This window comes from Sinocyclocheilus grahami, unplaced genomic scaffold (assembly GCF_001515645.1).
Source record: "Sinocyclocheilus grahami isolate Dianchi unplaced genomic scaffold, SAMN03320097.WGS_v1.1 scaffold501.1, whole genome shotgun sequence".
Classification (NCBI taxonomy): domain Eukaryota; kingdom Metazoa; phylum Chordata; class Actinopteri; order Cypriniformes; family Cyprinidae; genus Sinocyclocheilus; species Sinocyclocheilus grahami.
The window spans coordinates 16,384-42,229 of NW_015505680.1; the positions used below are offsets into that span (position 1 = coordinate 16,384).

At 38.4% G+C, this 25,846-nt stretch overlaps 1 protein-coding gene across 2 annotated transcripts; it reads right to left on the reverse strand.

Annotated features, from left to right (window-relative positions):
- LOC107554414 (olfactomedin-like protein 2A) lies at positions 1–25,846 on the reverse strand. 2 transcript variants are annotated; one of them, XM_016236904.1, is made up of 8 exons: positions 25,544–25,846; positions 12,667–12,930; positions 5,572–5,679; positions 5,297–5,476; positions 4,947–5,214; positions 2,057–2,278; positions 1,475–1,660; positions 1–916 (listed from the first exon to the last, which is right to left on the reverse strand). In XM_016236904.1, the coding sequence occupies exons 1-8, from the start codon at positions 25,610–25,612 to the stop codon at positions 312–314; spliced, it is 1,902 nt and encodes a 633-aa protein (XP_016092390.1). In that variant the 5' UTR covers positions 25,613–25,846; the 3' UTR covers positions 1–311. The 2 variants fall into 2 exon arrangements, with proteins under 2 accessions (XP_016092390.1, XP_016092389.1); XM_016236903.1 differs by having other exon boundaries at positions 2,033–2,278.

Genomic DNA, 25,846 nt, shown 5'->3' on the forward strand with positions numbered 1-25,846 from the left:
TGACTTTTTCTTGGACTTCTGAGTTTACATCTCACAATTCTGTCTTTTCCCATAGAATTTGGAATTAGCATCTATAATTTTTTAGACACCTGACCGCACACACATGCACAATTCTGAGGAAAAAAAGTCAGAATTGTGAGATAAAACATCACAATAACCTTTATATTTTTATTCTGCTTCCATAGAGTTTAAACTTTATCTCAATCACCATACCAATAAAGAAAGCAATGTGCTCCCATAAATGGTGTATTTTCCTATGCACCAGACCAAATTAAAGAAGATGCCCACCGCGTCAGATTCTAGACAAAACTTCACTGGCCCACAAAGTGAATATTGTAGGTCATCTGATGGCCATTGTCCCAGGCATACAGCACCTTATCTTTGGGATTGTAGTCCACTTGGGTCACAAAGGCGTACTCATTAGTGAACGGCAAACGTGGAGCGGCCTCCGTGTTCGTGTGCGTATCGTAAGCATACAAAATCTCACCCTCTTTCTGGTTGTACACGTCAATTGCATACAGCACGCCGCACACGATGAAGCAGTTTCCGTACGAGCTGCGCTTCAGCCCAGTCCTCCATGTCGTCTCCTTCTTCATGGACAGGTCGCTTGGGTCCAGCTTGCTGATGACGATGACCTCGTGTTGCGAGTAGTCGTAATCCAGCGCTGGGTAGATCACCCAGAGGCCGCTCTCATCTACGGCAAAATCGATGTCTGAATGTCCTCGCCATTTCCAGGGTGTGGTGTCCTCATAGACAGCATCATGAAGCTGAGTCCAAGCTGCCACGAAGCGCATGCGCAAGTCATATTTGATGATGTTTTTGGTGAAGGCTCTGTTGTAATAGAAGGCACCATTGTAGACCACATGGCCGGTTCCTATCCAGTTGTAGGGAAGCTTGTAGAGGTTACTCCAGCGACCTATCATTGAAGAAGATATTCAAAAGATCTTGATTATGATTCAGTTTGTTATACTTTATTAGCTACACAGGCCATCATGGAGAAACATTCTCAACTCCATAGTAGGGGAAATTTACCAAGAATAGCGTTTTTTATTTGCTATCTGCATTGTTTTAACACCTGATTCACTAAAGACATAATTATGCTAATTATTAATCAAATTTGCTCTGAATGCCATTTTCGCAGTGCAATTCTCCATATTGCAGGTTCATTTCGAATGCTGAGCTTGATTATAGCACTCGGATTATAGCAGTCTTCTCCATGATTTAATCTTCATTTGAATAAAATTAATACAAATAAATACAATTATTATAATAAATAAAAAATAAAATACAATTTAAATTTCATCTTAAAATCTATATTTTATATAGGTACATTAAAAACATTAAACATTATACATACTCATGATACAGTGATTTTTCAGTGCCTTTAGAGCCTTGAACTGGTTTGTGCATGGTTAGTAAACAAGAACCATAAAAATGGCAGAAATCTTTAGTAAATTTGCCCCTCTTTGTTTACCTTGTTTGAAATTCTCCAGGTTGCGGAACTCCACCAGGTTATTGCCGTAGTAGTAGTTTGTAACGTAGATTTTGTTGTCTTTGGCCACTGGGTCCTTCATCCAGGCTCCTTCGTTCCGTCCATAGCTGTGATGCTTCTCTGGCATCTCCACTGACGCCAATGTGCCCTCACAGTCTAAAGATTTACCTATTCAAAGAAATAAATATAGATCTCCATATATTTCCACACGTATACCATAAATAAAATATGGGGGGGAAAAAATAAAAAGTTTGAATAGATAAATACATACATAAAAATACCTTTTAAATGTTTGGATCAGTAAGACTTTTTAATGTTTTTGAAAGAAGACTCTAATGTTCACCAATGCTGCATTTATCTGATCAAAAACACAGCAAAACTTTTATTACAATTTAAAATAACTGTTTTTTATTTTAATATATTGTAATTTATTTCTGTGATGCAAAGCTGATTTTTTTTTGCACCCACGTAGAAATCATGCCAATATGCTGGTTTTGTGTTCAAGAAAGATTTATATATATATATATGAATAAATTGTACCTCCTTTGGACAAGTGTGTCTTACCTCCACTGTCCACTGCTTTCTCTGGTGCTGGTGTAAACAGGGTTGAATTCATGATAGGCACTTCACTGGTGGTTGCTAGTGTGGTGCTTGTTGTTGTCACAGCAACAAGCGTAGTGGTTGTTATTGGCGGCACAGTCGACATTATTTCAGACTCTTCCAAAACTAGCTTGGAGCCCCTTTTGTCCTCGGTTAGGTGGCCAGCGTGGGTTTTGGCTGAGTTTTCTGAAAAGAGCATAAGGAGAAAGCCAGGGAGGGTTTGAAAGGCAAATTACAACTCTTGGCTTGAAGTTTTACCGCGAGCATTTCAGATTCCTCACATCAAAAGTATTATTAATGAGATGTTGCACTCGAAGAAACTTCCTGCATTGTAACCCAGTCTCTGCCTGCAACGCTTGGATTCGACATTCCTTCACTGAGCCCATTTCATCTCATGCCATGTACAACAGATCTCCGTAAGACAATGTCAGCGGAGAGACCCTAATCTGAGCCTCCTCTTCCTGCACTGTGGGAGCGTCTGGAACATTAAACACGTGGACATGAGCACAGGACATAAGTACATCAGATATTCATACACACTCCATCACTGCTATCTGTCTTTCAAGGACACAGGGCCAGTACTGTAATAGTTTTGGACACCTCTGCAAAATTGTGATTATTTTCTCTTCCCTGCATGTCACTGTTTTATATTTGGCTCTGGAAAGCAATGGAAATGATTTCATCCCAGAGGAAAGTTCTTGCTGATACTGCTGATAAAATAAAGAAATACAGAATAGCATTTCACTAAAATAACTCAAGTTTCTTACTGCCTCTCAAGAGATGCATATATAACCGGAAAGGAAGTTATAGATCCACTTTACTGATTTCAGGTCCAGATTGATGAGAAGAAAATGTGAGTGGTGATTTCCAAAAATTGCTGCCACAATGATACATGTTGCTAAAGGCCGGAATACACTACACAACTTTTGTGCCAATATTTGCTCAATTTACAGTCTGGAGAAGTTGACGCTAGTTGCCGAAAGTCAAGAGCCAGTCTGCAGAGTGGAGTTGACAGATTCCATTGAAAATTGCATAGTGCATGATGGTCACAGATTCTGATTTTTTATCTTCAGACTTTGATCTATTCCAGTCGGAGGAGATCAAACATGGTTGATATTTTGATCTGATTTTAGAACACATATTGTCACATGTCTCCTAGCAACAAGGCACGTGTTTCAGCGTGAGTTTGTTGTGAACGGAATGACTTAAAAGTCTGGTAGTGTGTGATCCTCAGTCGTTTAGTGTGTGTGATGTCCAGTTTTCCTCTGTGACTGTTAACAAAGTCTGCAAGTTTATGATCCCTAGCATTTTAAAATCTTGTCAGATTTTAAAAGTTGTATAGTGCATTCCAGCCTTAAGGTGTTTTGTGTGGTTACTAGGGAGGTTTCTAGGGTGTTCTAGGGCCAGTTGCATAAATCAGTTAACCAAGAGGCAATCAGTCTTATATTTGTTTATTCAATTTGGACTAATCTACGTTTTTTTAAAGTGGTCCTATTATGCTCTTTTACAAAGTCTTTATTTTGTTTTGGGGGTGTACTAGAACAGGCTCTCATACTAGGTTTTTTCGAAAAACACATTATTTTTCACATATTTTACATTATTACAACACCTCCCTCCCCAGTCTGGCATTACCGGCTCAAACAGTTCCTGTATCAAATGAAGGCCCGCCTTCTGAAATACGAAATGTGCTGTGATTGGTTAGCTGGGCCAGTGTGTGCTGTGATTGGCAGCACTCGGCGCCTGGTTGGGAAATGTCATGCCCCTTACCATAGCCGCCTGCGAGCTTCAGTGTAAATATTGAGTCAAAATCAAATCAATTTGAGCGCGATTTAGTAACCACTCTAAGTTCGTCTGCCTTGGGAAAGCTAGCGTGTCTCCGACATAATGATAACACTCGTTGCCTTCTCTAGTGCAGCTCAACCAGGTCTCGTCCCATTCGTCGATATTTTGTGATATCACAAATCCTGAAAAATATGCGTTGTAGTCCAAACGAGTCGTTCGTTGTAGTTTTTGAAAAGTGATTTCTGTTAAATAAAATATCTCCTTTTGAAGTGGACTTTGAGCTTTGTAACTTTACCCTTTTGAAGGAGCTTTGTAACTTTGCAGATCTTTTTTATGCACAAACAGCAACATTACAGACTAAATAAAGTTGAAAAAGTGAAAAAGCATAATAGGAGCCCTTTAAGTGTATACTTCTGAAAGTGAGTTGTATCCCGGTTGGCTAGCTGATTGTGTTGTAATCATATAGTGTATGGAAATTTACTTTAATCTTACGTTTCTTGTTACGGTATTAAAAGGTAATGTAACTCGTTTTGGTTTATTTGGTTTGTGCTTAGGTTGGAAGCTGTAGGGAGAGGGTGCCATTTGATTTTGTACTCCTGTTTATCCCTGTTTTTGGTTAGTGAGGGAGTTGAGGAAAGCTTATGTTGTTGATTTCTTTTCCTTTACTCGCATAGGTTATTTAGTACTCCTCCTGTTAGTCAGCTGCTATTTTGGTTGTTGTTTTGGCCAGGCTCTCTCCTGAAGATATTTATTACTTCCACAAATCTGGCTTTCCTAAATAAAGTTTGCCAAACTAGGTGGTGTTGTTTGCATTTTTTCTGGAGCAGAGGACTGGAGTGATTCCTCCGCGTTTTATTAATTTCTTCCGTATAAGTTTTAGCTAACCTGTTACTCCCACTCCCCAACCCTAGACTGGGGATGGGATCATAACAATGTTCAAGAATATAGAAGTGTTTCACCCATTTTATCACCCACAGTAAAACCAATTGCTTTTGGCTCTGGTAGAGCTACACTGAGGTGGTTTTCAGAAGAAATTAACTGAACACAGATGTGATATGCACGGTCGCCGTACCTCTCTCTCCTCTCCCCGCTGAATGTGACTCAGAGTTGTCTGTCTTGGAGGCTTTGTAGTATGTGATCCCCCTGATGACTCCCGTCTGGTGCACTAAGGTCTTGGTTTTGCTGGTGGGGTCTGGCTTCACTGGTTTTGATGCTTTGGCAGGAGCCTCTTTCTTGGGCTTGACAGGTTTCTCTTTAGGCTGTTTGGGTGGAGGTTTGACAGCTGGGGGTTTCTTGTTGGGTGATTTTATGACCTCCTTGGACTTTTTACTCTCTGTGCCCTGGAACCATACAGTTTTAAATTACAAGGCTGATCTTGTGCTTTTGTGTGTGTGTCATAGTGTTGGAGAAAGTGTGTGTTACCTGTGCTTTACTGTCCGAGGCTGCGTCTTTCTGCAACAGCTGTAGTCCCAGGCTGGAGATCTCTTTCTTGATGCTTACCATGATGTCAGAGTAGTTCTCGTAGCGCTTTAGCTGATCGGATAGATTTACTACGCTGTCCCTTACAAACTCATTCTCCCTGGTAAGGTTTGTCTTTATAGTCTATGAAGAGATTGTCAAAATAGTGTCATACTTCTGTCAGTTACTTGAAGCTTAATTGATGTTTCACATTCAAATCTGATCAGTCAGATGGTTACCTCTTCTAATGTGTTCATCTGAGCCACAACCTTGTTCATATAGGCATGGACCTTCATCAGATCCATACTGTACAACGTTCCTTCCAGCAGATCCACCATGGAATGGAGCTGAACACAAACAAAGAATAATAAAAATGATTCTTTGAGCCAATGTGATATTCGATATGAAAACACACTGTGCATTTATGCTTCAAGTAATATTAATTGGGATGGCTTGGATATTGCAACCAAATTTAGCTTTGGATAAACGGATTGGACTATCTTCTTCCTATCAGTGTGTATAGGATGATCACTAGATATTCTGGTCCGGCCATGCTGGTTTCATCTGGCCAGAGGAGAACTGGCCCCCTGACTGAGCCTAATTTCTCCCAGGGTTTTTTTTCTCCATTTCTGTCATGGATGGAGTTTTGATTCCTTGCCACTGTTGCCTATGGCTTGCTTAGTTGGGGATACTTAATTTCTGGCAATATTGTTGACTTGATTGTACAGACACTATTTGAAGAGAACTGAAATCACAGAATCAACAATGAACGGACTTTAACTGAAAAAAATGACTGTTTACTATTGTCCTACTCCATTATCGACACATTACTTTCCTGTTTAACACTGTAAAGCTGCTTTGACACAATCTATTGTATAAAGCACTATATACTGTATACTCTATAAAGCGCTTCACTTTTTCCACATTTTGTTATGTTACAGCCTTATTCCCAAATGGATTAAATTCATTATTTTCCTCAACATTATACAAACAATATCCCATAATGACAACTTGAAAGAAATTTGTTTGAAATCTTTGCAAATTAAAAAAAAAAAAAAAAAAAAATCACATGTACATACAGTAAGTGCCATGACACTCAAAATTGAGCTCAGGTGCATCCTGTTTCCACTGATCATCGTTGAGATGTTTCTACAATTTGATTGGTGTCCACCTGTGGTAAATTCAGTTGATTGGACATGATTTGGAAAGGCACACACCTGTCTATATAAAGTCCAACAGTTAACAGTGCATGTCAGAGCACAAACCAAGCCATGAAGTCCAAGGAATTGTCTGTAGACCTCCGAGACAGGATTGTATCGAGGCACAGTTCTGGAGAAGAGTACAGAAGAGTTTCTGCAACATTGACGGTCCCAATGAGCAAAGTGGCCTCCATCATCCATGAATGGAAGAAGTTGGGAAGTACCAGGATTCTTCCTAGAGCAGGCCGCTCGGCCAAGTTGAGCTCAGGTGCATCCTGTTTCCACTGATCATCGTTGAGATGTTTCTACAATTTGATTGGTGTCCACCTGTGGTAAATTCAGTTGATTGGACATGATTTGGAAAGGCACACACCTGTCTATATAAAGTCCAACAGTTAACAGTGCATGTCAGAGCACAAACCAAGCCATGAAGTCCAAGGAATTGTCTGTAGACCTCCGAGACAGGATTGTATCGAGGCACAGTTCTGGAGAAGAGTACAGAAGAGTTTCTGCAACATTGACGGTCCCAATGAGCAAAGTGGCCTCCATCATCCATGAATGGAAGAAGTTGGGAAGTACCAGGATTCTTCCTAGAGCAGGCCGCTCGGCCAAGCTTAGCAATCGGGGGAGAAGGGCCTTAGTTATGGAGGTGACCAAGAACCTGATGGTTACTCTGACAGAGCTCCAGCATTTCTCTGTGGGGAGAGGAGAACCTTCCAGAAGAACAACCATCTATGCAGCACTCCACCAATCAGGCCTGTATGGCAGAGTGGCCAGACGGAAGCCACTCCTCGGTAAAAGGCACCTCAAGGACTCTCAGACCATGAGAAACAAAATTCTCTGGTCTGATGAAACAAAGATTGAACTATTTGGCCTGAATGGGAAGCGTCATGTCTGGAGGAAACCAGGCACCGCTCATCATCTGGCCAATACCATCCCTACAGTGAAGCATGGTGGTGGCAGCATCATGCTGTGGGGATGTTTTTCAGCAGCAGGAACTGGGAGACTAGTCAGGATGGAGGGGAAAGTGAATGCAGCAATGTACAGAGACATCCTTGATGAAAACGTGCTCTGGACCTCAGACTTGGGCGAAGGGTCGTTGTCCTGTTGGAAGATGAACCTAAGCACACAGCCAAGATAACAAAGGAGTGGTTGTTTTGTATTTCTTCCATTTCCGAATAATCGCACCAACAGTTGTCTCCTTCTCACCAAGCTTCTTGCTGATGGTCTTGTAGCCCATTCCAGCCTTGTGCAGATCTACGATCTTGTCTCTGACATCCTTTGACAGCTCTTTGGTCTTGCCCATGGTGGTGGGAGAGGTTGGAATGGAAGATACAGATTGTGTGGACAGGTGTATTATACACCTAACGAGCTGACATTAGGAGTAACTTCTTAAAGTGGCAGGACTAATCTGTGTTCCACATGGGCACATAGCCAATCTGTGGGAGCCAGAATTCTTGCTGGTTGGTAGGGGATGGAGGGAAAGGTGAACGCAGCAAGACATTCTTGATGAAAACCTGCTCCAGAGCGCTCTGGATCTTAGACCTGTGCGAAGGGTCATTGTCCTGTTGGAAGATGAACCTAAGCACACAGCCAAGATAACAAAGGAGTGGCTACGGGACAACTCTGTGAATGGCCCAGACTTGAACCCGATTGAACATCTCTGGAGAGATCTGAAAATGGCTGTGCACCAACGCTCCCATCCAACCTGATGGAGCTTGAGAGGTACTGCAAAGAAGAATGGGAGCATCATACTCAAAGACTTGAGGCTGTAATTTGTGCCAAAGGTGCTTCACCAAAGTATTGAGCAAAGGCTTTGAATACTTATGTACATGTGAGAATTTTTTTTTTTTTCCATATTTTATTTTTAATACATTTGCAAAAATTTAAAACAAAATTCTTTCACGTTGTCATTATAGGGTATTGTTTGTAGAATTGAGGAAAATAATTAATTTAATCTATTTTGGAATAAGGCTGTAACAACAAAATGTGGGGAAAAAGTGAAGCATTGTGACGCACTATATAAAGGTGACTTGACTATTCTTTGATATCAAAATCTGCCATGTGTATGTTTCTGGTTAAGCTCAGTGGACAGCATCTGCTGCATGCTGCTGATTACCACAGAAAACAATTTAGACTCTTAATTTTGGAAAAATAAACAATTTTGTCCGTGTGTTTTTTTTGTTGTTGTTGTTGTTTTTTTTAGCTTTTGAGGGGCAAATGATTTTCTGTTGTAATCAACAGCATCTGCGGCATGCTTCCTATTGAGTGAAAGTAATTTTGACTTCCAGTAGAAAGGTTACCTTGCACTAATGCAACTTTTGATAAACACTGTACAAATTCAGGCCTGAACATCTTAAAACTGCCAAATTAAGGCTTGAACATCTTAAAAATGCAAAATGAAGGCCTGAACATCTTAAACATGTCCAAGTAGTCTAAACATATTTGAAAATGCCAATTTAAGATGGGGACATCCTTAAAAAATTTTTAATTTAGGCATGTACATCTTAACAAATGTCTAAGTATGACCTGGGCATTTTATAAAATTCCAATTTAAACCCTGAACATCTTTAAAAAGATGTCAAAATAAGCCCTTAACATCTCAGAAAATGTTAAAGGCCTCAACATCTTTAAAGGGGTCATATGATGTTGCTAAAAATAGCATTATTTTGTGTATTTGGTCTAATGAAATGTGTTTATGCAATTTAAGGTTAAAAAAACACATTATTTTCCACATACTGTACATTATTGTTTCTCCTCTATGCCCTGCCTTTCTGAAACTTTTTTACAAAGTTTTTACAAAGCTCATCGGTCTGAAAAGCGAGGTGTGCTCTGATTGGCCAGCTATCCAGTGCGCTGTGATTGGCCAAATACCTCACGCATGTGACGGAAACGCCCCTACCATACTGTGATGCTCTGTCCGGCCGGAGCGACGAGACAAAAACATTAAAACCCATTATAAACGAGGCATTTGTTGCATCCAGTGGGGCCATAATTATGGATTATAATGACTTGTACTGTCTTTTTCCGCGTTGCATCATGCTGCGTAAACATAAAACCATTTCTGCATTTGTGATCGGAGAAATTACAAACAACAAGTACTACTCTACACTGCTCAAAACTCGTGTTTGAATCGTCAGTGGCAAATCCTTTATATATGAAAACTTACTTACAGTCTGTGAGTCAGAACAGCCGGCATTGTAGTCTACTCTCCCAGGATCCGGTGGCGGCTCGTGGGTTTTAAAATAGAGGAGGCACACTAATTGTATTGGTCTGGGATCCCTGCCGATATTTATTATTATTATTTGCTTAACCACTTTAAAATGGCTTTTGGTTGCATTTAGACAGAAAACATAAAGAAAACGACATACATACAGCAAGATAATATAATTTCACTTGGCCTATCACTTGAAGCAAACATCCATCCCTTCTTAAAAGTCTGTGTTAAAAGGCAGCTGCCTTGTTGTGCCATTTAATTAAGCCGACTGCTGTAGCCTATATCCAGCTTAGGCTGTTTTCCCTAAATTTGTATGTATACTGTTTGAATGACAGCTTGGTAAATCTGTTGGCAATCAAATATTCAATATCGCTACTCATCATAAGTACTTGGTACATTATCAGCACAGCGGCAGACGTTCAAACTAATATCACGTAATTTACATCTCTGTGATGATTGGTTGATATCAGAAGGAAGGCTAGCCTCCCTTGCCAGGGTTCTTTTCTCAACACTCTTCAGCGCTGAAAGTGAACACTCTATGGTGATTGGCTCATTTTGTTTTACCAACGGAGGCACGAGAGCTCACCTCTCCCCCGGCCTCCCCCTACCCTTGTAATTACATCAGCAGATTCGGCACATTCGCCATAGAAAAGCGGCGCTTTCAGGTTATGGTATTACAACTGTGAAATTACAAACAAAAAATACACATTCTGAGACATGAACTGAAATGAATTGGGAATTTTATTAACATTAAATCGTCCTCCCATTTTCACCTCAAAATTATGGGGAAGCTGTGCCTCCCCTGACTCCCCCGATGAGCCACCACTGATAGGATCAGAAAACAGTCCTCAATAAAATGTGTTGCACACATCTGAATATTTGGGTTGAACTGTTCTGGAACAGTGTTTTAAAATAACTTAACCACTGATTTCTAATCGTGTCCTCTTTTTGAAGGCCAAACAAAGTAGTTTCGCTTTCACAACGAAACACACAGCGCCTTCATGACTTGTACTGTCTTGAAACAGCGGCAGCAACAATACTACAGCGAGAATAAAAGTTATGCCTTCTTTGCGTGAACATTTGGGCGGCCTTAGCGAATCTTCCCACATCGTAGAGGTTTGCACGGGCTTTAAAGTGAAGCCCGAACCCGGCCCGTACCTGAGATCCTCTGACCTGACCCGACCCGACCCGAGCGGCACAGTTAAATTTAGAGCCCGAACCCGACCCAAACCAAACCAGAAATCTTTTTTTTTCTCCACAATGAACAGCCAATTAAAAAAAATGCTGTATTTCACGATTGCATGCAACGGTCAGTAAGCAAATACATGTAAAGAAACATAATCATTAAGGCTCGGTCAGTTCACAAAGCAAAAGAAAAAACACTTACCAGTTATGAAAGTTTATGAACATCAGGTGCAGCGGTCACAAATTCTGCTTAGTTTTTGAATGGTTGTATACAACAAGACGATAATTCTTCCATCGTGCAAATTATGGTCATTTTCGTCAGTTAAGGCTCGTTAGCATTCGGCCTGCTTTAAATCAGACACAGAGATGCAATGCGGTAAGATCGCATTTATTTGAATTAATTAGGCTAATTATATAATTTATTTGAGTTAGAGAGAGAGAGAGAGAGAGAGAGAGAGAGAGAGATGAAAGTTGTGTTTGTGAATCTGCGTCTGCGCGTCTCTCTCTCTCCAAGCAATGAGGCTTAGTTCCTTCAAAAACAGTGACTTTACCCCCTCATTGCAGAGAAATATAACGTTGCGAGTCAGTAGCCTGTCGAAGTTATTTTACTAATAAAAGTTACCGTGCTGTGTTGTCGTGTGCAATAATGTGTGTGTGTGCGTCTATGAAAGCAGTGTAGCCTGCATATAGTTTTAGTTTAGCTATAAACCTGAGCCCGACACGAACCCCAAGCTATTCATTAAACATTTACCCGAACCCGACCCGAAACCCGAAAATATTTTGGGACCCGTAGCAGACCTCTACCACATTGTGACGTAGACATGTGGGGGCGTGTTAGAACGAGCCGTTTTAGGTAGGCGTGGTTGAGTCTTAACTTTTATAAAGAATATCTCTTTGGATTTGAGACTTTAGTCTTTGCAAATTTACAGATCTTCTTTATGCACCAAGAGCTTGTAACACTCCAAAGAGAAAGGAAAAATTTAAATCACATCATATGACCCCTTTAAAAAATTCCAAATGAACTCCTGAACATTTTTAAAAATGCCAAATTCAGGCCTGAATATCTTGAAAAAGTGTTAAAAGTAAATGCGCTGCACCGCAATAGCTTGAGGCTGCATATACTAACATGTCAAAGTGAACGATCCAAATCCATTTGTACTGTTCTTGGAAATAGCGCAAGTGCATGGAGTATATCAGATATAGAACAGGGCATCATTTTACTGTTCAGGGTTTTGCCAAGCTGCACTGTAGACAGTTTCACTGATTATAATGGGTTCTATCTGATTCTGTCGCCTATCCGCTTCCAGTGTAGACACAGTGTTAAACACATGCCAAATTAAGGCCTGAATATCTTAAATGTCAATAAAAAGTCTCAGTTTTTAACAATTTGTCAATAAAGGTAAGTTAACCTTCTTAAAATGTTGGCCAACCTCAATAAGTCAAAGTAAATATGTGAGCTGCTTTATTTTGAATTTATTTAAATAATTTACTGTTACTGAATTGTATCTACAGTTTAAAAATTTACTTTTTGGTCTACTACAACTAGTTGTATATACATGCTACAGATTGGTTGCGGTGGTACCGTCCAAAATCTCAATTTTAATGCTTTCTAAAAAGTAATAGGACCTCAATTATTGTTGTATTGGTGGAAAATGTCACAGGAGAATTCTTTTAAAGGAAAGCTTTTCTCCAAAGTCCAAAGTTCCTGACCTGAGGAAAACGCCAGTATTTACCTTGAGTAGTTCAGGAGCTTGTTTCCTGAGTTTTTCTGTTCTCCATTCATTCTCACATGGGTTGAGTGAGGAGGGAGGAGCTGTGCAGGAACATTTACAGTCGGAGCCTGAGCTGACCGTCTCCACAGTGTAAAAATCATCCACTCGCAAGCTTCCGTCACGGAGCCTGGTGCAAGCCTCAATGCTCAACGGCCGCATCACACACTTACAGCGGCAGTCTGAACCCTCAGATACCATCCTGACCGGCTCTGGCTCACCAAAAATCTGACAGAGACAGAGAATGTGAGAAGGTCAAAAGAATATATAAGAAAAAATATACAACATGTTTTCAAAAAACTTTTGTGGCATAGTGATGACATACAGTCATACATACACTATATACATACATACATAGTTCCGTCGTTAACAATAGAGTTCAGTGTGCTTGCGACCATAGTTAACACTACGGCTAACAATGCATTTGGGAAACGCAACCCTTCACACGAAGATCAAACTAAATCCTTCAAGTGCTAGGGGAATTGCATGTTGTGCAATTGGGAACAAAACAAGAGTTTAACCCTTTCATGCCTCTCTTAAATAATCAGTTTAAAGCCTTTCTGCACTTGAGTATTTGATCAAACAAAAAGCTGCTAATTTACATTGAAGAGCGTAACAGACTTTGCCTGTCGGCTTGAGCCCTGATGCTCTGGAAGTGATCAGCCGTTACACTCTGGCCTGGGAGGAACCCACTGCAGTGAAACTTTACTAGGCCCTATAACGTTTGTCCACAATTTGAACTCCCTACCATACTCTCACACACACATACTTTTACTTGATGGATCTGTTCCACTTTACATCAGTTTCAAATCTTATCTCTAGTTCCAAGTTACACACACAAAAATCTATCTAGTATCTGCATTTTATGAATCAAGACCACTACCTTTGGAGAAGACACAGTAAAAGACTCTTTTCTCTCTCTCATGCATGCATCTGTTGTCAGTTAGCGCTAGCTTTTACCATGGCACTGGCTTTGAAGACAGCTTGGGGCTTGAGATTCCCATAAATTCAGCCCAGCCATGGGACCTGAGTGGATTTGCACCTTCTCCCATAAACAACTTGTTTTTAAAACACATCCTGAAGCACCTCACAGTTTGACAGAACATCTGTCATTTCTCAATAACAGCCTTGCATGGCATCCAGTGAGTTACATGTGAATATCATTTACAGAGTATGTACTTGCGCCATAAAGGAATAATTGGACTGATATGAGGCTTCATAAAAGCCAGGTGTTGTTGAATATGGAGGTTGTCCATATATGGTGCCGTGCTCTTGAAGATGTCAGCCACATGTACTTCATAAAGCTGCTTTCGTAATACCTACCTGACTCTGACAGCACTAATCAGTTGAGCTTCATGAACAGTAGCAGTAAAAGCGAAAAGACTATGTGGAGCCATGGGGGCAGAATCCACAGAACGGACAAATGCGCAATGATGGCATATGATTGAGAAGGAAGTAGTAAATGATGCACAGATGTGCTGCTTTTTTCTTTTTTTTCTCAGACTGCCAAAACAACTTGCTGCTGTTGAGTATGTACTGAAGACAGGAGCTTAAGAACGATCTGAAAAGTTACAAAGCCTTATTTGCTTGGCTCGTGAATATGAATTAGCTGGCATAACGCTCTACTCTACCGATTGGCAGAAGCTGTGCTTTGTCTTAAAGGCACAGTCCACACAAATATGAATAATTCTGTCATTATTTACTCACACTCATGTTGTTGTAAAACTGCATGACTTTCTTTCTTCTGTGGAACAACAATGGAGATATTCAGAATGTTTCATCTGTTTTTGAAAGTCAATGGGGTTCAAAATTGGTTTGGAATGACATGAGGGTGAGTAAACGATGACAGATTTATAATTTTTGGGTGAACTATCCCTTTAAGACCACTACAATCTCAAGGATGGCTGGAGAGCCTCAGTTTTACTTTACTTTCTGGTTGGCATTAATACATATAGACAATATGACCCTGCATAAAAGTTGAAACTCTATGACCTACTGTATTTGATTGACATTTGGCTCTGCCTCCATCTAACAGTGGCCCTTTTGCTCTCTGACTGTTTGCCTAAAGAGCTCAGGCATGTCATCTTTCTGTACTGAGATTTAGAGGTCTCTATAAATGCCCAGTCATGGTACATATGGAACTGCTTACAGGCAGTGAAATATTTGATCATTTCAGAAATTCTTCATTGTAAGATCCGCTCCGTCTTTGAGACATCCATTTGTCTGATCTAGCAACTGCCACGTAGTCGGGTACAGCGGAGCTAAAGGCTCCCGGGTAAAAGGACCTTTTGGGTTTTTTCCACTCTCAAAACACTAAATAGCAAATAAAGACACCACAGTGCTTTCCTAAACACCTGTTTGTTGTTAAGTGCTGCAAGATTGTCCTGAACCATGAGGCCATCATGTGCAAAGGTTGTGAATGAGGTATTTTTTTTTAATGTCAGCTTATAAGAATCCCTGAAATTATAACATATATTTCAAAACAAAGCTTGTTTATGACTCATTTTTGTTTAAGGTGATTAATTATGTATTTTGCTAGTAATTGTCAAATAAATGAAAAGATGGGGTAAACACCCTTATTAAAGTGGCTCCCACTATGGCTAAAAATGACATTAAAAAAAGTTAAAATAGAACCTAAACACTAAAACACCACCAAAAACACTGAAAGGAGGAATAGTACAGAATACCCACTTAAAAGAGCTAGTAAATTAAAAGTAAGTAAATAAAAGAGTGGTACACCATTTGCTGATATGGCTATTTTGTATGTAATTAAATACTACTCAAAAATAAAACATAAAATTAAATAATAAAATACATCAAATGCTATAGTAATAGCATATGATGGCAATTTTTGTGGTCATGTCATTATTATATCTATTTCTACCAACCTATATTTAAACTATATTACTATAGTTCCTTTGAAAAAAATCTAACGTTTCATACCATTTCTTTTAGCTCAAACTGAGTTAATCAATCAGCATTAAGAAAGGAAGAAAGTATATTTTAAATCAGCACTTGAGAACAGGAAAAATAATTCCTATGAATTTCCTCATTTTACACATTTTCCTATTTTACTATAAAAATCTGTAAAAAAATAGGGCACAATTTACTGTATTAGAACGAAGGAATTTTTTGCAGGTGTTTTACCTGTAATTTTGCACTGCATTGCACTGTGTTTTAGAGTTAACGGAAATGTCGGTATACTATAATGTCCTGACAGAAAATTACCACTACATTTCCTTTTCTTTTTTGTTGTTGCATGTCACTATAGCATGGCACGACAAATATGAGATGGATCAAAACTCTTAATAACAGGGCTTAAAGTCCAAGTCCTTCTGGAGACTTTAATCGTGTAGTTCCATGACAACCACATAATACTGCACACGGGGTGCCACACAAAAACTGGGCCACTATCAGCTTGAAGTGGAAGGATTTAATAAAGATTTGCTGTTCTTTTGTGTAAGCTCAGAGTGATAGGGGACATTAAAAAAGATTTATTCTGACAGTAATTTGCCCAACTTCTCAAAAACACATTTCATCCTCTGATGAAATTGTCCCAGAATAGCTTTCATTGTTCAAGCGAGTTAATTAGGTGAAAAGTCCTGTAACACTTGTGTCTAAGGCATAGGGGGCTTTGACAATAAGAGCCCTTGTTAACCAGAATGAAAGAGTGTGTTATGGTCATTTTGGTGTGTGTGCATCAGGCATCAAGGCATACTCAGTTCTTTGTATGCTCTCTATAAGCTATCTAATATAATCTAAACTATAGCTTCCGAAATACTCTCTAATACATGCATATATTTGCACCATTCAATGAAGGAGAGTCTTTAGTAAAGTTCAATCTCAATGCAAAATGAACCACACAATTAATTAGGCTGCATTAAAATGAAGGTTGTATCATATAGATTTATATAGATTATATAATTAACTAAATAAATAGCATTCCAACAGTTGCAGGTCATGCAAACAAACACATTTGTTATCTAAACCTGCTACACTGACATTTGGTCTAACTGTAGCAGTCACAACTGACCAAACAGGGAATGGGCTGCTATCCTGAGATAAGAGTTGTTTTTCCAAAAATACTTGGCAGGAGCAGTTGTCAACATTGGCCACTTTCCTGAAAAGCCTCTTAACCTAATAACCTCATGCCTGGTAAAGCAGTTCAGATTATGAGTCTGATCTCTCTTTCAATGAGGTGTTGTCAGTGGCCGGCTCATTTTCTTCCTTTAATCTAAGGCTTTGAAACAACACTAAAGCAAGTTTATGGCTAGAATTCAAGATGATCCCACACTAAAAGAAACATGTGAAACTGTCTAGAGCATTCTGAAATTACAAAGATCTCTTTGATGTGCACCAGGGTCACAGTTCATATCAAGTGTGCCTTCATTATTCGGCTAAACATATTTTAATCATGACACCTCTCGGAAGATTTTAGCATGGTGATGGATATGACAATGTTAATGTATTTAGTCTTGGCAGAATAGATCTGCTACGCTGCTGCTGCTGTTGGTTATTGCTGTAGTTGTAGATTATTGCTGCTGCTGCAAGCAAGTACAGGAACTTGCTACTGCCAATGCATACGGCGATACAGTGCCGTGAGTATTTAAGACATACTGCTGCTGCACAAATAGCATATAAAATAACCCGAAGCAGATCTATACAGGTGGAGCTGGGGAAGGTGGAGGGTTTCAGAGAACTCTGAAAAGCGCACTGCAGGAATCTCTAGTGAATGCTAGACAGCCATATAAATGCAAGGCAGTAAGCTCATTGGCTGCATATGCAGCATGAACCAATCAGCTTGTGCCAAGTCGTTTAACTCTCGGAATATCATCAGTTATGTTAACAAAACATCAGACTGCGCCATCTAGAGTTTCATGACTAAACTATATATAAAAATAATAATAAAAACAATATTTAGATCCAAGGTCAATTTGGGGTCTGTCTATCTATCAGTAATAAAAACAGCAATATTGTGAAATATTATTGCAATTTAAAATAACTCTTTTCTATTTGAATATTTTATAACATAATTTATTCCTGTGATGCAAACCTGAATTTTCAGCATCCAGATTTTTCAGATCCTTACAGTATATGCTGATTTGCCCCTCAAGATTTTTTATTATTATCAATGTTCAAAACAGTTTTCAAGAAAAAAGAAGTCAATACAAGCAAATCAAGACAAGCTAACAATTTATATTAGTGGGGTCGCTGGATTGGTAGAGTCTGGGTGTCGTTCCCAGGGTCAGAAAAGTCTGACAACTCAAATTATAGTTGTAAACAAATAATAAATCAATGGAGTAATGTATCCCATCAGTGTGCAAGAATTGCATCAAACCAACTACAGTTATCACAGCCTTGAAGACACTTTCTCATTTAGACTGAGACAAAATAATGGATCTAGATCTGAAGCAGGAAACACACAGACAGACACATGCCATTAACAGACGTGTCAATTAGCCCCAAACTAGCTTAGAGAGCACTTGTGGATTTTGGGGACACACAGCTACATTCCAACTGAGGCTGTTTATGTGTCACAGCTCTCTCTGAACCTCAATCACTTCATGCTCCCAGTCTCAGCACAGCCAAGAGATGTGAGACATTCTGGCCGAGGAAGTCAAACAGATGGTTCACGCTCAACAGAGTCAGACTGCGATTTCATTAAATGCTACCTGATTATAAAGCAAGCTTTCTTAGCCATTGCATGTTTGTATTCCCTTGTGAAAGTACACTGTAGCATACTTTTAAAGAGAATATGGAAATAACACTTTAAATAATATTCAACTTAATTGTGAACTGAATCTAATGTTTTCAGACACTTACTTTTTATGTTAATTCCAATTAAATTAAAATGTATTATAGTTTACATTTATATTAAATGCTATTAGTTGCACTTTTTGATCCACTTAAGTAGGACTTAAGTACATCTTTATATGTGATTTCATCATTTATGTCAATAATTTCTATTGTCTTTGAAATATGGTTGTACTGTGTACTGCTGAATGTACTGATAAGCATATATGGCAAACTAAAATATACTTTAATGTAATTTGTAGTGAAACTTGTGTCATTTAAATATATTTGTAATTAGACATTTATAATGAATTTTTCAGTGCATTTAAAATATTTTAATTTTAACAAATAACACTACAATTATATGCAAATCTACACATAAAACATAAGTGTACTTCTTTAAAGCTTAATTAATGATTATTAAAACACAGACCTGCACAACCAGCACTTTGTATAAATGTATACTTAAGTGTGTTGAGAAACATGAAAGTGTACTTTCTTTAAGTTCTCTTAAGTGACATTTTATGTAATTAATATTATATTATCAAGTATAGTTTTTTAATATACTTTTAAGATTTGAAGTACACTACAAGTGCACAGTCAATAAAATGATGTGCACTTCTTTGACATAATGGTTTATCTGCCATTCTCCTCATTTTAAGACACCAAAATGTGATTTGAGGGTGATTAATGCATAGTTACAGTGATTTTACCACAAACAAGGGGTGTTCGTAGACATGATGCAAAACTTTTTTTGGTTTTATTCAGTGAGAGCAACACCAATATAATATGAACCACCAATGTTTAATAATGAGTTACATGTATTACTAATAGTTAAGCATATCCAGCTCTTTTGTAAATACACTGAACAAAATTATAAACGCAACACTTTTGCTTTTGCCCCCATTTTTCATGAGCTGAACTCAAGATCTAAGACTTTTTCTATGTACACAAAAGGCCTATTTCTCTCAAATATTGTTCACAAATCTGTCTAAATCTGTGTTAGTGAGCACTTCTCCTTTGCCGAGATAATCCATCCACCTCACAGGTGTGGCATATCAAGATGGTGTTCCAGTTCCTGCCAATATCCAGCAACTTCGCACAGCCATTGAAGAGGAGTGGACCAACATTCCACAGGCCATAATCAACAACCTGATCAACTCTATGCGAAGGAGATGTGTTGCACTGCGTGAGGCAAATGGTGGTCACACCAGATACTGACTGGTTTTCGGACCCCCCAATACAGTAAAACTGCACATTTTAGAGTGGCCTTTTATTGTGGCCAGCCTAAGGCACACCTGTGCAATAATCATGCTGTCTAATCAGCATCTTGATATGCTACACCTGTGAGGTGGATGGATTATCTCGGCAAAGGAGAAGTGCTCACTAACACAGATTTAGACAGATTTGTGAACAATATTTGAGAGAAATAGGCCTTTTGTGTACATAGAAAAAGTCTTAGATCTTTGAGTTCAGCTCATGAAAAATGGGGGCGAAAACAAAAGTGTTGCGTTTATAATTTTGTTCAGTGCATATGCTGTTTCTCTGCCCAGTTCTGTATGGTATGAACATGAATTCAGGCACCAGAAAGGTTTTTATCCACTAGTCATTGGGACACTGATGAGTTTTTGTGCATTAAAACATCACTATTATTTATCATCAACAATGCTGTATAAAACAGGAGGACACATGATTTGTTTTGATTTGTATGACTTGTTTTGTTTATCATGCATCTGAGTATGATGATCACTAGCTTTTACACTGCATTGTAGGAATTTTTATGGAGCAAATGTGTTAGCGAACTGGAACGATTTTGAAAGTGGAACTGACCTAGAAATGTCTGACTCCCTGGACAGTGACACTGACTAACTAGGGAGCTGATTGAGACACACCCATAGTTCATAAATCTAACTGAATGCTGTTTACGGTTACCAGAGGACTTGCCACATTTAGATAATATGTAAAATGGCTTATCCAATCAAAATTTAGCATCAGAACTATTCATTTTATAGCAAAAAATCCATATTCAAAATGTACATCAAAAAATAACGATAATTTGTTGATTTAACAGAGAGTGCAGAAAGCACTTGAAAATGAATGCCGAGAAACCAAATGTTTTGCACAAAGCTGCTGCAAATAGCCCAAGTTCATGCTGGCAAATAAACATTAACCAAACATCATCTGCTGTGGTAGGCCATGAGTTATAATAGTGCTGGATGGACAGTAGCTGCCAACAGAAGGGCCACTAAAAGTCCAGATTTTACTCACCACACAACCAGTGCATTTCCTGTTCATTCACTGAACACAGTAAGGTCAAAGATCAAGTCTTACATAAAGGTCTATATAAAAGAAGACTGGCATTGTTGCAGCATTCTGAGGTTCACTGTCTGGTCTGGATAAAAATATGACAGCCCTTCAGCTATTATGGCCATCATTACCGTGACGGCTCGGTAAATGATGTGACGCATTAAATGGGACGCAGATGTTCCCGGTTACTCCTAGTTTAAAGCTTGTGGTAGAAGTGTTACGACAGTTTAATAAACAGGAACTGCCTCAGTCTTTGATTAGCGTTGTGTGAGGTAATGTCCCATGAAACTACAACCAATAGAGTTTGATATTAACAAAACACAGTGGCTGACCTTTCCATGCCTCTGGTCTCTTTTAGCATCAACCCTATAATTCTTCATCCCTCCATCCTTGTTTCTCTGCTCTTCTTATGATCTCTCATGGGTAACTCTAGGATTGTTTATGAATCCTCTGAATTAAACTTACCTGCCTGGCATCCTTTCCGAGACCTTTTTTTAATTTTCTGCATGGTGTGCTAATAATAGTATACTTTACATGTTAATGTTTAATGGTTTTGAAGTTGGATTTTAAAGAAAATCACTGCCGTAGAAATCTAATCTTGTGAAAGTATCTTTTTCTCTTGTTTTAGGGTCAATTACATGATGCTTTTCCCCCACCGATCTAATAATTTATTAAAAATACATTAAATGCATTTTTAAATATACATAGTCATTAATAATGATTTTGAATTTAATAAAAAGATTTAATTCATGATTTTGAAAAATCTTTATTTTTATTTGTAAATATATTTACATATATTTTAATTAAAATAATGATTAAGATGTGTATACGCCTCTGCCATTTTAGTATTATTTATATAATATTTTTTAATATATTTTAGTGTTTCTTAATATTATTTTATATTTTAAATTTAAATTTAAATTTTAGTTCAAATTTTTGTAATTTCGTTTTTTGCTTTTGCCACGTTTAGTTGCCACAATTAGTGCTTTTAATATTTTGATTTAGCTTTGATTTATTTTTATTTCCATTAGTAATTTTAGTACTTCAACAAACTTATTGTGGGTAGTTGCCAAGGAAAACTAAAAGTTTTAGCTTTACATCTTATATTTATATTTCACTTCAGCTTTATTTCAATTACTGACAATTATTTTTAATAGTGTTTATAACAATAACAATGTTTACAACAATAACAGTGTACACAAATGTATTTAATTTAAAGGGGTCATATGATGCAATTTACATTTTTCCTTTCTCTTTGGAGTGTTACAAGCTCTTGGTGCATAAAGAAGATCTGTAAAGTTGCAAAGACTAAAGTCTCAAATCCAAAGAGATATTCTTTATAAAAGTTAAGAGTCAACCACGCCTTCCTAAAACGGCTCTTTCTAACACACCCCCACATGTCCATATCACAATGTGGGAAGATTTGCATAACGCCGTCCAAAGGTTCACACAAAAAAAAAAGGCGTAACTTTTATTCTCGCTGTAGTATTGTTGTTGCCATGTCGTGAAGGTGCTGTGTGTTTCGTTGTGAAAGTGAAACTACTTTGTTTGGCCTTCCAAAAGAGGACGATATCTGCTTCGTCATGCCTAGAGCTGATCCGTGCTGGTCGCTGAGGAAATACATCAACTTCACGCTGTGGATCGCCGTATCGGCTTTCACCGTGGACGAAGCGGAGTCCAGCAAGCCCGCCGTACGCTCCTTCGTCGAATCCGCCAGCCGCGCCATTCTCAAGCCCGCCCGTCGCCGCTCACTCAAGCCGACCTCCGCTCACTCTAGGCCTCTGGCCTCCGCTCACTCAAGCCCGCCGTGTGTTTCGTTGTAAAAGCGATATTACTTTGTTTGTCCTTCCAAAAGAGGACACGACTAGAAATCAGTGGTTAAGTTGTATTTACAACAGTTCAACCCAAATATTCAGATGTGTGCAGCACATTTTATGGAGGACTGTTTCCTGATCCTGGGATAGTAGACTATAATGCCGGCTGTTCTGACTCACAGACTGTAAGTAAGTTTTCATATTTAAAGATGCCTCGTTTATAATGGGTTTTAATGTTTTTGTCTGGCCGGACAGGGCATCATCACAGTATGGTGAGGGGCGTAACATTTCCGTCACACGCTTGAGGTATTCGGCCAATCACAATGCACTGGATAGCTGGCCAATCAGAGCACACCTCGCTTTTCAGACCGATGAGCTTTGTAAAAATTGAAGCGTTTCAGAAAGGCGGGGCATAGAGGAGAAACAATAATGTACAGTATGTGGAAAATAATGTGTTTTTTGAACCTTAAACTGCATAAACACATTTCATTACACCAAATACACAAAATAATGTTATTTTTAGCAACATCATATGACCCCTTTAATATAATGAAATTATTCTTTTTACTTGATTTTTACACCAAATCAGATATTACATCAAAAACGTTTTTGAAATAAACCCTCTACTAGATGGCAGATTAATGCCTAAAGAACAAATACATTTGCCACTTTAGTTTGTGATATTTTTTTAAACACCAATTTTTAGGTTTCACATCATTTTCAGTTAATTATCCCACATGAGTAACAGGTTTTTGTTATCACAGCCCTGCCTATGCTGTTTTAACCTCCTCACCTCTTCACACATTTAACCAACAACAAAGACGTTTAAAAAAAAATTCACAACATAACACAATTAGTTAGGGTTACTGAGTTGATGACTATCATTTACAATGAGTCAAGACCTCTCTCTCTCTCTCTCTCTCTCTCTCTCTCTCTCTCACACACACACACACACACACACACACCCAGCCATAAGAGGGTAGGCATGTTTCTCTGGGACCAACAGGGTTGCTCTTAAGTGCTACAGCTGTGTAAGCAGACATATATTGTTTTTAACCCCAGCAGAACTCAACTCCAATTACCATACTAGGCATCAAGCCCAAAACACGCCCTATCAGGGTCAGTTTTGAAACAAATGTCATGGTTTTCTGAGAAAATGACGGTCATGCTGTCTGTCCAAAAACTTTGTTGAAGGACATCTGTCTCTGGTTGTATCAGCAACATCAGCTGAGGTTTGATATACTCACTCATCTGAGTCATCTTTACCATTCAGTAAAGTGTTTTACAATGTATTGTGCATGTAAACTATAAACCCTATCAGGGTCAGTTTTGAAACAAATGTCATGGTTTTCTGAGAAAATGACGGTCATGCTGTCTGTCCAAAAACTTTGTTGAAGGACATCTGTCTCTGGTTGTATCAGCAACATCAGCTGCGCTGTTAACACAGCTGAGGTTTGATATACTCACTCATCTGAGTCATCTTTACCATTCAGTAAAGTGTTTTACAATGTATTGTGCATGTAAACTATAAAGCATGCTGCTTAGCATTGTAGCCAGTTTTTACAGTGTTAGCCCAAAAAAGCTGGACTGGAATTACAGTAAGGTCAGGGGTCTAAAAATGCCAATTAAATTATATTGCCATGCCATCTCAAGGATTAAAGATTGGAATGTACTGGCAGTGCCAGGAGTCATCAAGACCAGAGCATATGTGCCAAAATATGTTGCCTACAGCTCTGGGAGTGGAGATTGTGTGAGAAAGCTGATTTGTTAAGTGTTGTTTGACTTATTCTGAGTGATCTGTCTGTTAAAATGACTGTGAAAACCCCCATTCTCCCATATGGGCTTTTCTGTCCAGTTGCACCACTCACTCTGATCTGGAACGCTATGAACATGTACAAGTCGAGTGATGCAAATCCCAGTGCTGTTGGACTAAATATCAGCACTCTTGGAAAGACATTTGGCCAATTAAATTCAAGGACCAGAATTAACTGTTGTATTGTCACTATATAATATAATATAATACAATATAATAATATAATATAATATAATAACATTAAAAAAGTTTAACTATATTTTATTTAAATTTTGCTATTTTTATGTTTTGCTCACCAAGGCTGCAATTATTTCATCAAAATACAGTAAAACAGCAATATTGTTGATTTAAAATAACATTTTCTGTTTTCTGTTTACTATTTTATTATATTTTAAAATTTCATTTAGATCAATGCTGAAAACAATTGTGCAGGTTTTTTTTTTCAGGATACTTTTTCAAGATACAAGAACTGCATCTATTTAAAATAGTGCTTATATATATATATATCTCCAGTCACTTTCATCAGTTTAATGGGTACTTGCTGAATAAATGTGTTAATAAAATAATAAAATATAAAATAAAACTTATTGACCTCAAACATTTGAACGGAAGTGTATAATGAGGTTTCATGTTCCCGGATCCTTTATTGAGACAGATTAACATTTTACATTTGCCCTTTGTGGAATTTCATGTTTCATTAACGCTGATTACAGGATACGTCATTTCACAATCCCCAGATGAATTTTTAGAAAAATGGCAAAATCTCACGAATTCTGCAAATACAGACACTCCCATCCATTGCGATTACAAAATCAAGAAATTACTGTATGCTCTTAATAATTTGACTGGAGATTTGAAGTCTTCAGCTCTTCCAAAAACACCATACGCAACAAACGAATGGCATGCCAGTGCTAAAGACAAAGTAATCTAGTAATCAGATGATAAATGCACTTGTCAAGTAGGTGATCGAAACGAGATCGAACCAAAGCAAATGAAATCATACACTAATAATCATGTTTAGCTATTGCAAAACCGTATTTAGCATTAAGCTGTGCGTAAAATGTAAGCGTGTTGTTCTAAATAAAAGGAAATCTACACATGAAACACATCTTACCTTGCTCATAGCTCTTGCATCTCTTGCCAAAAACAGCACATAAGTTAAAATACTTGCGCAGATCCACATTTTTCATTAACTAACCCAAGTCCCTTTTTTTGCACAGCTGCCACCTTATGATATGATTTGGCGTCTCTGAAAGCACCTGTATCCTTAGCCTGGAATTATGAGTCTAGATCCACAAGAACACAGGTTTACTGCTCCATGATTACAGGTCGGTGCCATGCAGAGTTGTGTATGTTGTGACGCACAGGTCGAGCTTTGCTCCGCGCAGTTCTTTGGTGGAGACGCGCGCACACCCAT

Excerpts from the sequence above, each read along its gene's own strand:
- LOC107554414 (XM_016236903.1), bottom strand. The coding sequence starts at position 25,612 with ATGTGGATCTGCGCAAGTATTTTAACTTATGTGCTGTTTTTGGCAAGA. Across the intron at positions 5,477-5,571 it reads AGATGAACACATTAGAAGAG|ACTATAAAGACAAACCTTAC; the intron begins GTAACCATCTGA and ends ATCTCTTCATAG. Across the intron at positions 2,279-4,946 it reads AGCGGGGAGAGGAGAGAGAG|AAAACTCAGCCAAAACCCAC; the intron begins GTACGGCGACCG and ends TGCTCTTTTCAG.